At 40.2% G+C, this 18,668-nt stretch overlaps 1 protein-coding gene across 6 annotated transcripts in view; it reads right to left on the bottom strand.

Moving 5' to 3' along the window:
• Positions 1–18,668, bottom strand: part of ARNT2 (aryl hydrocarbon receptor nuclear translocator 2) — a 199,315-nt gene that overhangs the window by 74,327 nt on the left and 106,320 nt on the right. For all 6 annotated transcript variants that reach the window (XM_024232532.3, XM_054531716.1, XM_054531717.2 and 3 more), the window contains 2 exons: positions 14,941–15,006; positions 14,512–14,597 (listed from right to left, as the gene is read on the bottom strand). In XM_024232532.3, coding sequence (XP_024088300.1) covers positions 14,512–14,597; positions 14,941–15,006 — 152 coding nt within the window. The remainder of the gene's footprint in view (positions 1–14,511; positions 14,598–14,940; positions 15,007–18,668) is intronic.

Raw genomic sequence — 18,668 nt, 5'->3', positions numbered from 1 at the left:
TTGTTGCAAATGGCAAATCTGTTTCTTGAAAGAGATTTGTGTCTTTGCCTGTTTTGTCTTGCTATAAAGGAATAACAGAGGCTGGGTAATTTATAAAGAAAATAGGTTTGATTTGGCTCACAGTTCTGCAGGATGTATAAAAAGCACCTGCTCCTGGTGAAGGTCTCAGGGTGCTTCTACTCTGGTGGAAGGTGAAGAGGAGCCAGCATGTGCAGAGATCACATAGTGAGAGAGTGGGGAGACAACAGGTTTTTTAACAACCAGCTCTCCTGGGATCTAACAAGAGTGAGAACTCACAGATCCCCCCACCACCAGGGAGGGTATTAATATATTCATGAGAGGTCCACTCCCATGACCCAAACACCTCCCACTAGACACCACTTCCAACATTGAAGGTCCAATTTCAACATAAGGTTGTGGGGCGGGGGGTGCGCAAACAAACCACACCATAGTAGATAGATAGTTAGATGGATAGATAGATGTCAGTAGATGACAGATAGGTAGATAGATGATGGATAGATAGATAGATGATAGATAGATAGATAGATAGATAGATAGATAGATAGATAGATAGATAATGGTCAAATATCTAAAATCTAAATTCTGGATGCAAAGCCTCAGATGACTTTCAGCTCCATTGGCAGAGTGAAGGAGGCAGCAAGGGTAATGCTTAAGCATTCAGACTCTGGAGTCAGCCTCCCTGAGTTTGGATCCCAGCGTCCCCACCCGCCAGCTGTGGTCCTTGCCACCCCCGCCTGTGGCCTACTTCATCCCAGTCATCACACATCTCCCAGCTCTCATAAACTCTCCACACCCCTCCCCATGTGCACGGCTGCTGCCCTAGTTCGGCCTCACAGCTTCTCCATGGGTTATTGCATAAGTACTCCTCTTTATGGTCCCTTTGCTTTCAGGCCTATTCCGGTCCCTCCTCTCCCTTCAATCCAACTTCCAGAAGAATAATTTAAAACCTTCAGTGTAGGGAAGGGTACAAACTCCCAGGAATGTAGGGAAGGGTACAAACTCCCAGGCTTAGCACATAAGGCCCCCTCCCCAAGATCTGATGCTATCTCCCTGTCCAGCCATCTCCCCTAGCAGCCATAGTGAATTACAAGTGGTTCTTAACACAGTGTCTCTCTCCCACTCTGAGAAAGCAGAAAATTATGGTAAGGGCATCAAAAAGCCTAGTTTTGCAACCCAACCTTACCAGTTACCAGCTGTGCAAACTGGGCTGATTTCTTCACTATTCCAATCCTCATGGAGATGGTAATAGTGACTGTACCTCATTAGGATTGTTGTGAAAATTAAAATAGTACAATGTGTGGAAATGATTTTTCACCGAGCCAGGCACATAGTGATCATTTGGAAATGAAAACTGGAATCATCATTACATCTCCCTTGTCCTTGTCCACACTATTTCCCATGCCTGTAATGCACTTTTTCAACCAGCCAATTCCCACATCTCCTTTGTGCTTACGTTTCAGCTCAAATGTTACTCTCTCTTTGCCTGCTAAGCTTTCAGTAGGGCTTGGCCACAGTGTGTAGCAAGGAGAAGCCAGTCTTGGTACTCAAAATTAATGGCATTTCTCTCCTACATGCATGTTTCCCCTACACGTGTCTCCGTTATGACCCTTGACCTGTGTGGCTTTGCAATGACCTGCGGGCCTACCTGTCTCCTCCACTGGAGGTGAGCTCCTTAGGAACAGGAACTGTGTCAGACTCACCTTAGGATCCCCATGACCTAGCAAAGTGGCTGGCCTGTGGCAAGAGCTCAGAAAGTATTTATGGAACAAAATGGAAGAGTGGCTTTGCCCTGCCTGAGAACAAAGAGGCCAGAAGACTTTGCCAATCATCATTCTCCATCTCATCAGCTAAGGTCATCATGGCTTTGATGCCTGGTGAGGTCCTGAGCAGTAGGCAGAGACCTGACGTATGCATGCCACATGGGCAGGGTGGGATGGCTGGGGGCTGGAGACAGCAGGGGTCCAGCCAATGCCTTGTGAGTTGGTGGCCTCAATACAGACAAGCAGCTTTTGGAAATTTTCAAGTGAAGGGAAAACAAACACAATGATCAACAAGCAAACTGCAAGAAGTGCAAGGTTCTTGTAGATGAGCTCATGGCAAAACTGAGCTGTCTGGTGAAGTGACAGCACTGGCCTGACCATAGCAGATTCTAGCCAAAACCCCAAAATAACCTCAGGCCTCTGGCATGCTGTGGCCAAGGCTTACTGAAAGTCTAGCAGCAAAGTGAGGACAGGCATCATTTCACCACTAAGAAAGCACACAAGGGAGCCAACACCCGAACCTCCTCCTGACCCTGATGGTCCTGGTGGGAGGTCACCTGCTCTGGGTCAAACTCCCAGGGTCAGACCTTGGCTCTGCTGTGCGACACACTGCCAGTTAACCTGGCATTTTCCATGGATTGTTAGGTGATGAACCAGGCATGATGATTACTAGAAAGGAAGATTTGTTGTAGAAAAGACTTTTGGCTCAAAGCTGAATGTCAGTCCATGAAATTCAAGGTGCTGGGTGATAACAATGGGGTAGAAGCAATTCACATCTTCAGGTTTTCAAAGTGTCCTTTGGACTCTGAACACACCCCACAAAACAGAAAACGCAGCCCATCATGAGTGATTTCTGACAGAATGAACAACTGAAGCGTTAGACAAGGGAGCTGATTGTCTTTAGAACTCTTCCTTTTCTTTTAGTCATATCCCAAATATTTTAAATGAAACCTATTCAGTATAAAGCCTGGTGAGGCTAAATGAGAAGGCCACTGTGTAACAGAAAGGGCTTCTGGAATGTATGAGAATACACTGTGGGATTTACATTTAACAGGGAGTCGGCAGGGAGGAGAAAGAACAATGAGTGTACAACTAACCCTCTCAGGTATAAGCAGACATGTTGCAAGTGGTTTGTCAAATAACCCTTGTTCACTCCACAAAGTCTACCTCTGCTGCCCACCTTTAAAGATTTTTCAAGGTTGCCTTTAGATACTTTTAGCAACTTTGCTGCTCAAGAATCTTCATACTTCCTAACCAAGTTATTGTTGGTAATTAGGGAACTTGAACTCATGAGCAAGCAAGGGCAGCGTTCCCCATGAACACTTACAAGGCATCATCCAATCATTGAGGGAGTTGCTGCTTCAATGCTCTAATTCTATGACCTTATAATAGGGTAAGAGTGCCACGACCTCATTTCAGCTAACTCATCTAAGCTAGATGATTGTCTCTACCATTTTAAAAGATTTCTGGGAAAGCAGATTCTATAAACTTGTTTGGAAATCCTGGTAGGAAATTCTTTCACATACCCATCCCTCAAAGTGAGTGATTTCTTTATCTAGGCAAAAAATTCCCTTTTAGCCCCCTCCCTCCCTTCTTCCATCCTCCCCTTCCTTCCTTCCTTTTGTCCACCATCCGACCAGTCTTCATGAAATACATACTATCTGTCAGGTCTGAGCTATGCACTAGAATGAGATGATGAACAAAGCATGCCTCTTGCTCTTGAGGGATCTAAACAATAAGCACAAAATAGTGTTATATGTGCTAAGAATGTAGTTACAATCAAGAAACAGCGTATTAACAGCCACAGAACAAGGTGACATAGCTAGGTATCCTGTAGGCATGCTATTATCATCACGTATGGAGATGGTGTTGTTCTCCAGAACCTCTATCTTGACAGAAACATGACCAACTAAATATAAAAACAAACAAAAATATACAACTTCTAAATCCAGTGCAGACCACTCAATCCAATTGTCTGGAATGCCTCTTTAGAAAATTTAGATTGATTTCTCAAAAATGACATTTTCTTTTATTATTAAAGTCATGTAAAAATTTGGAAAATACAGAAATGAATAGAAAAGAAAAAGTAGCCAACAATCTACTATACAGAGATAACAGTGATTAATATTCCCTGTATAATTTTTCAATGCACAGATACACTTGATTCATTTATAATTTAAAAATAAAATTGGGATCATAAAGTGCATGTTTTATAGCCTGTTATTCTTTTAATACTTCTTAGCACTTTGTTCTTTTTTTTTGAGACAAAGTCTGGCTCTGTCACCCAGGCTGGAGTGCAGTGGCGCAATCTCTGCTCACTGCAAGCTCTGCCTCCCAGGTTCACGCCATTCTCCTGCCTCAGCCTCCCAAGTAGCTGGGACTACAGCCGCCCGCCACCACGCCCAGCTAATTTTTGTATTTTTAGTAGAGACAGGGTTTCACCATATTAGCCAGGATGGTCTCGATCTGCTGACCTCATGATTTGCCCGCCTTGGCCTCCCAAAGTGCTGGGATTACAGGTGTGAGCCACTGCGCCCGGCCAGCACTTTGTTCTTAAACATCCTCTAAAAGCATGCCTGTTTAATTATTGTCCAGTATTTTATCATGTAAATGTCCCATGCTATTTTCAACCAATTCTTTATCATTGAAATGTAGATTAATTTGAGGTTTTCACAATTATTATTAATGCTTGAACACACATGCACACATCTCAGATTAATTCCTTGAAATAAGATCCTAAAAGCATAATTTCTGTATCTCAAGAGGTGCACATTTTAAAATATTTAATACACACTGCCAGGTTATTCTACAAAAGGTTTGTACTAACCTATTTTTTCACCAGCAGTACATAAAGTGTCCATTTTTTTTAACTTTACCAACATTGTGTATTTTGTCTTTTCTATTTTTTGCCTTTTGATAGGTAAGAGATGGTAACAAATTGTTTTACTTTGCAGTTCTGATTAATAGTGAGGCTAACTTTTTCCATATGTTTAGTGTCTCTATATACACATTTTTTAGCACCCTGTTCATTGCCTTTGCTCATTTCTCTCTATTAAGTTAAACTCTGCCTTCTGGTAACTTTCCCTTTTTCATCCAAATTGTGCCTTCTGGAACTATCCTAAGTGAGATTAATTCCTCCTTCATATGACACCCCCTCAAATACTTGAAGACAGAAATCATGTCTCACTTACTCCAAGATAAACACCCCTGGCTCCTTCAATCATTTCTCATGCGGCAAAGTTTCAAGGGCCATCGTTGAAGACCTAATGCATAATAGTCCCACTGCTCGTTACCCTGTACACTCACACTCACAGTCACAGACCTGCATGCAACTTCAGAAAAGTTTATCCTTAATCCTCTTTGCAGACTCTCTGGATGCAGTCACCTGTCTGCACCTTGGGTCTCAGCCTCCTTTCTCACCCCCATCCATAAGGACACTAAAAGTGAGTCTTTCCATGATCAAGGCATTTACCATGTGATATCAGGGGGCTGGCGCTCAAATAAAGTGGTAAGAAGATCACTTTGAGACTAGAAGAAGGAAGAGAAATTTGCCTGGTATAATTAGAATGATTAACTAACTCAAGTGAAGAAAGCATCAAGAAGAATGAGATGGTCACCTTGGAATGGGGCAGAATTTGTCAGTACCAATCCTGCAGTATTATGGGCTTCCTCCAGGAACCCTGTCCTAACCCCAGGCAGGTTAGGGACCCTTCCTCTACCCCCGCAAGGCTGACTTCCCCATAGTCACCTGTGCATGCACTGATCTCCCCACCAATCTGTGCAATCCCTGAAGGATGGGTCTGTGTTTGTACCCCTGAAAGCCTGGCTCAACAGCTGCCACCCCTGGGGCCAGCACACATGCTCGGTGAACTGGGCCACTCTCGGAAATCTCCCTTCCAGTGGTCCATATCCCTTTACTCTTAATTTCCTCTCAGCAAACAAACTTCTAATACAAATGTGGTTTCTCAAGTACTCAATACCGATGGGTTCATGAGACATTGGACATGAGCATCCATGCCAGGGACAAGGAGCCCCATGACATTACTGAATTGCACCTGGTTAAAACATTCACTTACGAGAACTCGTTCACACTCCCTGGCTCTGAGAAATTCTAGAACATTGTCAAGACTTTCTGGATCTACAAAGCTGAGGTCCAGGCTCTGAACACTGGGAAGGCATTGCTTCTTAGGATTGCCACCCTTGAGTCCAGCTGGAGGCCTTTGGCAAACAATATCCTGACATTTCTGTGCATTATGGTCTAAGTAGAAAAAAACTTTTTAATGTGTGTGTATATATATACACATATATATGTATATATATACACATTAAAAAATTTACATATCTATACACATATATATGTAAATGTCAAACATATATATATATATACACACACACATGTATGTACAGTCACACAGTCATTATGCAGTTGTTTTGGTTAACAACAGACTGCATATATGACAGTGGTCCCATAAGATTACAATACCATATTTTTATTACACCTTTTCTATGTTTAGATATACGAATACTCACCATTGTGTTACAACTGCTAAAATATTCAGTACAATAACATGCTGTACAGATTTGTAGCCTAGGAGCAACAGGCTATCCCACATAGCCTAGGTGTGTAGTAGGCTATACCATCTACGTCTGTTTAAGTGCACGCTATGATGTTCACACAATGATTAAATTGCCTAATGACACATTTCTCAGGATGTATTCTCATTATTAAGTGATGCAAGACTGTATATGTATACATATGTATGTATATGCTGATTAAGGCCACAAACTTAAGAATTAAGCTAGCTAGGTCCACGTTCTGGCTCCATTATGTATGCACTAGCTGTATGAGTTTAGGCAGGTTATAGCTCTGTGCCTCAGTTTGCTTGTTTATCACATAAAAATGATAGCATCCTTTCCATGCGGCTGTTGTGATGATTAAATGAGTTAATGTAGCTAAAACACTTATAATTACATCTGACCCACAGTAAGCATTCAGTAAGTATTTTTTATTATTATTATTTACATTTAAGAACTGCATTAAGTGCTTACTATATTTGTGAATATAGAAAACTCATTCTTTTTATGTTTTAAACAGTATCTAAAAATTATTTTGCTTTCAAATCATCCATATTGTTCATGGAAGGCCTCACATACAAGGTCAGAGGTACAGTCTACTAGAAGACAGCAAGGCTTCACTGTCTATTGACAGAGCATGGTAATAAGCAAAGGAATGTACGTGACAGGTCTATGAGTTGGTCGGAGATAGGACTTGGATCATTCTCCTAATACTAGAGATTCAATTTGTCACTACCAGAATCCACTATTAACATAACCCATTACCCAACGGAGGCAATGATATATATTAAGTTTAAGCTAGTTTTTCTTAGAATTCATGGTTTTTTTCATTTGCTTGCCAATTACCAACATTCTATGAAACGTTTTATTTACTGCAAGCATGAAGATGGCATTGGCATTTCTTCAAATGTGTTATTTTGCCATATGCTTTGTGTTTTTGTGTATTAAAGTATTTACTTATATGGACTGCAATGACGTGTAGAATGTAATAAAAATTTACATTTTGCAGCTTGATTTGTAACAATTATTATTGCTATAGCTGCTTTCTCCTTATGTACCTTTTATAAATTGATGCAAATTTATTCAATATCATGATTTATTTGTGTAGTCATGAAATACACTACTGGTATTTGCTTTTATATTACAAAAATATATAGTTGATACATTTTTACCAGTAAATTTGCTGGATTTTTGTGGCCAGGATATTTTGTGTACCACAATTTTTTATAGTCTGATGTTTAATTTTTTATGCTTTAACTCTTCTCCTGTTTAGAAAAAAAAAAAATGTAACTCGCTGCCAGCACTCATTTAATTTTACATAAACATGCTCTTGGAGTCTGAAGCAAATATGACTGATTTTCAATGTGAAAATAAAATATAAAATCTGTTCTTTGAGTTATTTCTAAACAGAAGTAACATCAGAATCATCTGAATCATCAGAATTGTCTATCTCAGTAAAATCAGATTCATCAAATGAATCTTTGGCCAACAACTGTTCAAGAACAATGTTAACATCATATCTAGGAATGCTACATTTTCTAGGATTTGTATTTTCAGCAATTGAGAATTACTACATTTTGTAAATGGAAATATCACTACTAAACACAGACTGCTATAAATAGAATGTCTTTTGTTTCCAAAGTCAATATACTAGAGCAATGTGACAATAATAAAAGCAAGATACTTTGTGGCAAAGTTATCTTGGGGTAAACTCTGCAGCCACAAGTGCTACCGGCGAGTATTCTCAGGGCAAATGGGAAAAGGGTTAAACATAGACAAAAATAGAAAATGTAACAAACACCCATGTATCCAAACACAGATTTTTTTCCCTAGCTTTATTGAAATATGATCAGTATATGAAAAACTGTACCTAATTAACATATCCAATTTGGTAAGTTTGGACATACGTATACACTCACGTTATCATCTCCATAATCAAGGTAGTAAATATATCCATGGCCTCCAAAAGTTTCCTTTTGTATGTTTGTTGGTATTTTTTAATTTTTATTTATTTTTTTGTGGTAAGAACACAACATGAGATCTACACTCTTAAATGTCTAGGTGCACAGTATCTTATTGTTAACCATAAGCACTATATTGTACAGCAAATCTCTGTAATTTACTCGTCTTGCTTAACTACCTTCTTCAATACACAGATTTAAAACATGTTAATATTCTGCCACATTTACTTCATGTTATCTTTATATTAGAGAAATAAAAAATATACAGTGTAATTGGAGGGCTTACTGATACCATTCTGCTTCCTTTCTCCCCAGAGGTAAACAGAGGTTTACGACTTTAATAACCGTGTGTACACTGATGACCCTTGAGTCTACATCTTCAGCGTGAACTATCTAATGTACTGTATATTTGATTACTCATCTTGTTTATTGCCCATTTTTATCTTCAGAACACAGAATTGTGTCTAGTTTGCGCATATGAAAGGAAAATAAATCTCAGGAACCCTAACTCACTAATCCAAAGGGAAAAGTCAAACTGGGAACTGGGTCATGCAAACCTGCCTCCCATTTGGTTCCTAAATACGACAGGTACAAAGATTTGAAAAAAAAAAAAAAAAAGCGGCTAGGCACGGTGGCTCACACCTGTAATCCCAGTACTTTGGGAGGCTGAAGCCGGCAGATCATGAGGTCAGGAGATCGAGACCATCCTGGCTAACACGGTGAAACCCCATCTCTAGTAAAAAAAAAAAAAAAAAAAAAATACAAAAAATTAGCCGGGCATGGTGGCAGGTGCCTGTAGTCCCAGTTACTCGGAGGCTGAGGCAGGAGAATGGCGTGAACCCGAGAGGCAAAACTTGCAGTGACCAGAGATTGCGCCACTGCACTCCAGCCTGGATGACAGAGCAAGACTCCATCTCAAAAAATAAAAAATAAAAAGGCTACATACCTCCCCACAATTTGTTCATAAGGAAATTCCTTGTGGGCCCCAAATCTTTACCCTAAAACAGTTCTGGTGAATTTCACACTGGCAATGAAAATTGATAGCTTATCTTCACAGGTGTGAGACAAACGACAGAGGTCAAAGACATCCTTCTGCTCACCTGAGACAAATGCGTATCTGATTGCTTCCTCTGCTCTACTGTTTATGTTATCTGGCTTATCATTGAACCAGATGAAGGCAAAAGTGACTATTTACCGCCCCCCTCCCAAATTGTATATTCAGTGAAAGGCTGATCAAAGACTCAAAAGGATGCAACTGTTTGTCTCTTATCTACCTGCACCTTTTAAAAAATGTATTCTTCTTCCCTCAGTAACCACCCTTTTCCCTTTAAATACTGAAGCCCTCAAAATCATCTTTGGAGAAAGGCATATACCTATCTCCCAGGCACATTTCCTCAACTTTGGCAAATAAGTCTCCTAAAATGATTGAGACTTGCCTTGGTCATTTTCACTGATTTACATGCACTACAATATCTACAGTGCCTGGGACAATGCCTTGCACATACATTGTAGGTGGTCAACAAATACATGTTGAATGAATTAATGAAACAATATTTTTAACTTTACTATATGAATGTATTATTAATGTGTTTTAAAATGTACACAAATGGGCTCCCACACTTTCATGGGTTTTACCTCCAGGAACCCACCAGGTTCTCACAGTAAAAAACCAAGAAAAATCACCCCCCCCATCTCTGGTAGGGGGAGATAAAAAGTAACCATTTTGAAATATGTCCAGAGCATTCTCCATAACAAAGAGCTACTCTCCAAGAGAAAAGACTTTACCAGAACCTTATCTCACCTATGGAAAAGAGGAGTTACTCAATTCCAGCCCAACTCTATCCTTCCCATATGGCCTAAAGGGAGGGAGAGATAAGAAACACTTGTGAAGGTCACAGCCCCAGGACACAGGCCCATGAGGTTTAATCATAAGATTACAGAACAATTTCTCTCCCACCACTCCTCATCCCACATCAACAGGGCTCAAATAGCTGCAAGGCATACTCTATTTAAGACTATTTAAGAAAAAGCTCTTTGAGCCAAGAGCCATGGTTCCCACCTGTAATCCTAGCATTTTGGGAGGCCAAGGCAGGAGGATCACCAGGTCAGGAGATCGAGACCACCATGGCCAACATGGTGAAACCCCATCTCTACTAAAAATATAAAAATGAGCTGGCAGTGGTGGCACACACCTGTAGTCCCAGCTACTTGGGAGGCTGAGACAGGAGAATTGCTTGAACCTGGGAAGCAGAGGTTGCAGTGAGCTGAGATTGCACCACTGCACTCCAGCCTGGTGACAGAGTGAGACTCCATCTCAAAAAAAAAAAAAAAAAAAAAAAAAGAATAGAAAAAGAAAAAGCTCTTTGGAAAACCAAAGGTAGTAGGAGAGAAAAACAAGAACATGAGAGGAATTTATAGCCTCTGGAACCTATAGCTACAATATTTAAAACATTAAACACAGCCCCAACTCCTAGGAACATTAATATAAAACCCCACACCAAACGTCTAGTTACCTCAGTTCCTATTATCTGATATATTATGTCTGGATTTCAACAAAGAATTACAAGGCATACTAACAAGCTAGAAAAAAAAAATAGTTTGAAGAGACAAAGTGAGCACTGGAACCAGACTCAGGTGTGAAACACATTTTGAAACCACCAGATATTTAAAATAATTGTGATTAATAACTTATAAACTCTCATGGAAAACATAGACAATATGCAAGAACAGATGGATAATGTAAAGCAGAGAGATGGAAACTCTAAGAAAGAATAAAAAAGAATGCTCAAATTAAAAAACACTGTGACAGAAATGAAGAAGGCCTTTGGTAGACTCATCAGTAAACTGAAAACAGTCAAGGAGAGTTTTGATAGACTCATCAGTAGGCTGAACACAGCCAAGGAAAGTATCAGTGAACTTGAAGATATATCAATTTGAAACTCCCCAAACTGAAATGCAAAGAGAAAAAAAGAATGAAAAAAAAAAAAAAAGAACAGAACACTCAAAAATTGTGGTACAATTTCAAAAGATATAATATTTGTGTAATTGGAATACAAAAGGAGAAGAAAGAGAAAATGGAGCAGAAGAAATATTTTTTTAAATGATGTCTGAAAAATGTCCAAAGTTAATGAGAGACATCAAACCACAGATCCAGGAGCCTCAGAGAATACCAAGCAGTATTACAAACAAACAAACCAACCCCTCTATATTTAGGCATATTATATTCAAACTGAAGGAGACCAAACATAAAGAGACACTCTTAAAATAAGCTAGAAAAAATAATCCCACACTACCTATAGAAGAACAAGGATGAGAATTATGTGGACTTCTCTTCAGAAACCATGTTAACAAGAAGAGAATGAAGTGAAATATTTAAAGCACTGAAAGAAAGTAGCTGCCAACCTATATTTCTATATCTCATAATTTCAATCCTTCAAATGCGAAGGAGAAATAAACATTTTCTACAAAAAATCAAAAACAGAATTCATCACCAGTAATGCTGCCCTGTAAGAAATATTAAAATAAGTTCCTTGGAAGAAGAGCATCAGAGAAAGAATAAATAAAGATATAATAAAACATTTTATTTTTATTTTAAATTGCTCTAATAGATATCTGTTTGTTCAAAGTAATAACAGTAACAATGTATTGGGTGATGATAGCATTCAAATAAGTAACATGAATGAGAGCAATAGTATAAGAAATGAAAAGACAGAAGAAGGAAGATTTTATTATAAGGTGCCTGCACTATACATGAAGTGGCATAATATTTTTTGAACATGGAGATATATATATATATATATTTGTAATTGTATATAATAATTGTAAATGTATGTTGCAAACTTAGAGCAAAGAGAATAAAAATATTTTTAAAGAAACTAAAAAAAGGCAAAAAAATAAGAGGCAAAGAAACAAAGAATGAGTGCAATGAATAGAAAACATGGTAGCTATCAATCAAACTATATCAACAATCATGTTAAATGTAACTGGTCTAAATGTATCAATTAAAATATTATGAGAGTGGATTAAAAAACTAGATCCAACTATATGTCGTTTACAAGAAACCAACTTTAAATATAAAAACACACTTCAGTTGTAAGTAAAAGGATAGAGAAAGATATACCATGTTCACAGTAATTAAAAGAAAGTTGGAGAAACTCTATTAATTTCATACAAAGCAGAATTCAGAGCAAGGAAAATTATCAGGGATAAAAAGGAACACTTTTCTTTGAAAATATAACAATCCCTAACATATGTGCACCAAACAACAGAGCATCAAAATATGTGAGGCAAAACAAGACCTACAAGGAGAAATAGGAAAACCCACTCTTATAATTGGAGATTTCAACATTCCTCCTTCAGTAATTGCTACATTGAGCAGGTAAAAAAGGCAATACAAACATAGTTGCCCTCAACAGCACTATCAATCATCTTGATCAAATTGACGTTTAAAGAATACTTCATCTGGCTGGGTGCGGTGGCTCACACCTGTCATCCCAGCACTTTGGGAGGCTGAGGCAGGTGAATCACCTGAGGTCAGGAGTTCAAGACCAGTCTGGCCAACATGGTGAAGCCCCATCTCTACTAAAAATACAAAAAATTAGCCAGGCATGGTGGTGGGAGCCTGTAATCCCAGCTACTCAGGAGGCTGAGGCAGGAGAATCGCTTGAACCTGGGAGGTGGAGGTTGCAGTGATCCCTGATCACACCTTTGCACTCCAGCCTGGGTAACGAGCGAAACTCTGTCTCAAAAAAAAAAAAAAAAAAAAAAAAAAAGAATATTTCATCCAACAACAGCAGTATACACATTGTTCTCAAGCTGACATGAAATAGTCACTGAGATATACATACTACATTCTGGGCCATAAAGTGAACAAAAAATTGTTTAACATTGTATTTTTTTTTTGGTTTAAGAACAAATTTAGTGATATATAATTCACATCAGTGGTTTTTAATATAGTTACATAGCAGTGCAACTACTACTACTATGTAATTTTAGAACACCTCTGTCACCCCTAAAAGAAACACTGTATCCATTAGCAGTCATTCTTCATTCTTCCCTGCAGTACCAAGAAACCACAAATCTACTTTCTGTCTTCATGAATTTGCCTATTCTGGACATTTTACATAAATGAAATCATATAATATGTGGCCTTTTGTGTCTGACTCTGTTCACTTAGCATGACATTTTTAAGATTTGTCCATAATATAGCATGTATCAATACTTCATTGCTTTTTATTCCCGAATAATATTCCATTACAAGAATATACCACATTTTATTTATCTATTCATCACTTGGTGTACATTTGAGTTGTTTCCATTTTTTGGCCATTATGACTGATGTTGCTATGAACATTTTCAATTCTCTTGGTTGTATATTTAGGAGTGAAAATTGCTGAATTACATGGTAACTCTGTTTTTAATATTTTCCCAAGTGGCTATACTATTTTATATTCCCACCAGCAATGTATGAGGATTCCAGTTGCTCCACATCCTCACCAACATTTGTTGTTACCTGTCTTTTAACCATCTTAGTGAGAGCACAATGTATCTCAGTGTGGCTTTTATTTGCATTTCTGTAATGATTTAGATACACTCATCATTTCAAATTGCCACTCTGACTTTACAGAATGCTCTGGGTGACAGAACCTAGAAACAAGTTGCTAAGACTCCAATCACCTTTGTAAAATTAGCTTTTTTTTTTTTTTTTTTTTTTTGAGATGGAGTCTTGCTGTGTTGCCCAGGCTGGAATACAGTGGCGAAATCTTGGCTCACTGCAACCTCCGCCTCCTGGGTTCAAGTGATTCTCCTGCCTCAGCCTCCAAAGTAGCTGGGACTACAGGCGCCCACCACCATGCCCAGCTAATTTTTTGTATTTTTAGTAGACACAGGGTTTCACCATGTTAGCCAAGGTGGTCTCAATCTCCGGATCTCATGATCCACCTCCCTTGGCCCCCCAAAGTGCTGGGATTACAGGCGTGAGCCACTGCGTCTGGTTGTACAATTAGCTCTTTACAGAAACCTTTGTTTCAAGTAGCAGGATGTTTTCCAATTACAAAGATCACTGTGTTCTAACTACAAAGAAAAATAAGAATATTTTCCTACCTATTCCTATAAGAATACTTTTCTAACAGGACACCATGGTCAGGTATGAGCAGCACCCAGTTCCTGTGGAATTTATATGCAGGTCTCCTTACCTGCTGGTGGCCAGGCCTTGATGTATCCTGTGCAGTGGACCACAGCATATTGGGCTTCTCCTTCTTTCACAGGACCAAGGCCATTCCTAAAAAAGAACATTTGTGAAATTGTTTTCATCATATGAGGGTGAGGCAAGGATGTTGATGACTCCTCTGGCATCTAAGCTACTGGGTTCCCTTGTCTGCCTTTGTGGTTTTGAATCTTGACTCCCCACCATCCCGTGTTCCTTCCTCCCACATGGTCTGAAAATCAAAAATAAATTCCACCCAACTCCCTGTTCTCTCTCATCTCTGCCACTGCCACCCTGATGTCTGCTTCTCTTGGTCCTCACCACACTAAGCCCCTTCTTTAATCTAGGCTGCTTAGCTTAGGGTGTTTAGACTATCTACCAGAACAGTCCCAAAATATACATTGGAAGAGACACTGACCTGAACCTTTTCCTCATGGTGGTTATTCTGTTTAGAGGAAGGTGGTCCAAAGGAGCATTTCCACACCTAAGATGTGACAAATGTATTAGAATGAGCAAAGACCCAGGCAAGTTTATTCAATATATGGTGCTGCAGTCAAGTAGATGAGCCTTAATTGATGCTTACACATTTATTCAGGTGAGGCCTATAGCCAATTTTCTTCAAAAGTGCAGAAGCACACCTGCATGCCTTTGAATTTTTTTTTTTTTTTGGCGACTGAAAAAAAGGAGAGTGTGACCCACATTACAACACACTGAAATTGTTTCAGGGCCCAGTCCAGGAGCTGGAGACCTACAGAAAGACTCTAGGAGAGACCTGCCCATGCTCAGTCCTGCAGATCATTTCAGTGGAACTCCAGGGCTTTTGGGAAAGAAGGGAAGAGGGTGATGACAGCAATAATGTCCCTTCAGGCCTGAGCAGAGACATCAACTTAAAACAGATGTTGTCAGTTAATGAACAGTAGCATCTTCTCAGGCTTTAGCATCACAGCTGTGGAAACTCTCTCCTCCCATACACTGTTCTGCCACTAGGGACAACCAGACAGCTGGAAGTCTGCTGATGGCAGAGGAGAGCGTGGGGATGAGAGATAAACAGGTAGAGAATCCGGTCTTTCTGTGAGTCCCCATCTGGGAGGCAGGGGATGGTGGCATCACACTGCGCACTCTGGGACAACCTTTTCTGCCTCCCTTTTCAATGATCCTCTCAGCGTCTCAGGTGCTGAACACCCAAAGCCTGCACCATGGCCAGGCTCTGACTGCTGCTTGGTATATCCATCTTTTATGTGCGTTTCCATTTCCCAACTACATCACAAATGATATCCTGAATATCTTAATTTTCAATACAGCAGGGATAAGAGTCTAATTATACTCTGAGACCTTAGACAGCTGCCAGCACTAGTGTGGTCTTCACAGGAGGCTCACCCCATGTCATTGCTGCCCAGCAATGTTTGGCCCTCTGCCCTTTTCTGGCTGACTGTGCCCAGTGCTTTGCTGAAAGTAGCTGTTTACTTTGGAGGAAAATGTTATGTTCTCAGTAGATGGCAGCACTGCCCACCTCTCAGGTAAACACAGGCAGTATGGACCTGGCACTTCAAAGAGCAACCAATATCACACTCCCTGGAAGGACACTAGGGCAGGGAAGGGACTGCATGAATTTCATTGACGGGGCAGTGATAATGGCTTTATAGGCTAATGGAAATGATATACTATGGCACTTTCAATCAATTTATTCATAAGGGAATTGCTTAGATGGTACAATTAAGATTTGTATTGCTGGTGCTCTACTGAATGTCCACTAAGCTAGGATAGGCATTTATTCACCCAAGCACTACAGGACAAACGTGCCGTGACTGACTACACTAACTGATGGCATTTCATCTCTGGGTGGACAGCAATGCAAGTGGATCCCACTGCCCAGCTTGCCCCTGCTGCTGAAGGAGGGGCAGGCAGTCTGTGGGGATCCAGTCCTAAGTTAAATGGAGACATGCGTGCATTCTGTCATTCCAGCACCATCCTGTGACCTGAGGCAGGTGGTAAAGAGGATTTCATCTGTGCCTTCAAGAATTCCAGAGGCTCGGCCTCGAGAGGAGGAGGCTCAGAGAAAAGAACAGTGAGGCTCAAATCCCGGAAGGGCCGTTTCTCATAAAACGGAACAAATGGTCTCTGCCAGCTCTGAGGGCCTAAGGAGTGGGTGAGAGAGGCAGGTCTCCCCTCAACACAGGCAACCTTGGTGATCTGAGGGAGACCAACTAGCCTGTACATAAACAGGTTTTGCTTAAAAAGTGTAGTTGCTTTAAAAGATTACTTTAAATTAGGGAAAATAGATACTTATTTTAAAGCACCTATTGTTTGGAACTTCCTAGTACGCAACGGATGCCCCAGTGCAAGTCACAGTTCCTGTGGCACGCAATTAGATGAGGGTGACATTAGTAAGTGGCTCCGTTGTGCTGCTACGTGCCATATCTCCTACGTGCCATATCTCCTGCTGGTTCTCTCTCTGAGGTCCAGTGATGGACATTCAGGGCTCACATTCAGGGCTCATCAGTAGCCTTTGGCCTTTGATAACTCCTTTTTTCTAGAAACTTCCTTTGCCCTCTTTTGTTCGCTTTGCCCTCCCTTCTTCCCCTCCCACCTGCCTCACTGCCCCTTCTCAGTCTCCTTTGCTGGTTCTTCCCCATCCCCCTGAGCAGGAAAGCCCCAGGACTCAGTCCTCCGTCTTCTCCTCTGTTTACACCCACCTCCCACGGGATTTCACATGCATCTCAGTTTTGAGGCCTTAGATACCATTTTATTGATGTCAATCCCCAGGTCCATATCTTCAGCCCCAACCTCTTCCTTGGATTCCAGAACCACATGTCCAACTGTCTGCTCATCTTCCCCGTCTAGTTGTCTATGGGCATCTTTTTTTTTTTAACTTTTATTTTAAGTTCAAGTGCAGGTTTGTTTTATAGGTAAACTCATGTCATGGGCTTTGTTGTACAGATTATTTCATCATCCAGGTATTAAGCCTAGTACCCATTAGTTATTTTTCCAGATGTTCTTCTTCCTCCCACCCTCCACCCTCTGAAAGTCCACAGTGTGTGTTGTTCCCCTCCATGTGTCTCTGAGTTCTCATCATTTAGCTCTCACTTGTAAGTGAGAATATGCGGTATTTGGTTTTTTGTTCCTGTGTTAATTCGCTAAGAATAATGACTTCCAGCTGCATCCACATCTATGCAAAGGACATGATCTTTTTCTTTTTTATGACTGTGTAGTATTCCATGGTGTATACATACCACATTTTCTTTATCCAGTCTATAACTGATGGCCATTTAGGTTGATTCCATGTCTTTGCTATTGTGAATAGTGCTGCAATAAACATATGCATGCATGTGTCTTTATAATAGAATGATTTATAGTTCTTTGGGTATATACCCAGTAATGGGATTGCTGGGTCAAATGGTATTTCTCTTTTTAGGTCTTTGAGGAATCACCACACTGTCTTCCACAATGGCTGAACTAATTTACATTCCCACCAATACTGTATAAGTGTTCCTTTTTCTCCACAACCTCACCAGCATCTGTTATTTTTTTACTTTTTTATTTTTATTTTTTATTTTTTATTTATTTATTTATTTTTGAGATGGAGTCTTGCTCTGTTGCCAGGCTGGAGTGAGTGGTGTGATCTCGGCTCACTGCAACTTCCACCTCCCAGGTTCAAGCAATTCTCCTGCCTCAGCCTCCCGAGTAGCAGGGACTACAGGCATGCATCACCACACTCAGCTAATTTTTCTATTTTTAGTAGAGACGGGGTTTCGCCATGTTGGCCAGGATAGTCTCGATCTCTTGACCTCGTGATCTGCCTGCCTTGGCCTCCCAAAATGCTGGGATTACAGGCATGAGCCATCATACCCGGCCCTTTTTGACTTTTTAATAAGAGCCATTCTGACTGGTGTGAGACGGTGTCTCATTGTGGTTTTGATGTGCATTTCTGTAATAATCAGTGATAGTGAGCTTTTTTTTTCATATGATTGTTGGCCGCATGTATGCCTTCTTCTGAAAGGTGTCTACTCATGTCCTTTGCCCACTTTTTTATGCGGTTGCTTGTTTTTTTATTGTAAATTTGTTTAAGTTTCTTATAGACAGGCATCTTAATCTTAAAATGCTGGAATTCCCCTCAACCCCAAGCCAGCTCCCCGCAACAATCTTTTC

This window comes from Pongo abelii, chromosome 16 (genome assembly GCF_028885655.2).
Source record: "Pongo abelii isolate AG06213 chromosome 16, NHGRI_mPonAbe1-v2.0_pri, whole genome shotgun sequence".
Classification (NCBI taxonomy): Eukaryota; Metazoa; Chordata; class Mammalia; order Primates; family Hominidae; genus Pongo; species Pongo abelii.
This window is presented reverse-complemented; position numbering and strand designations above follow the sequence as displayed.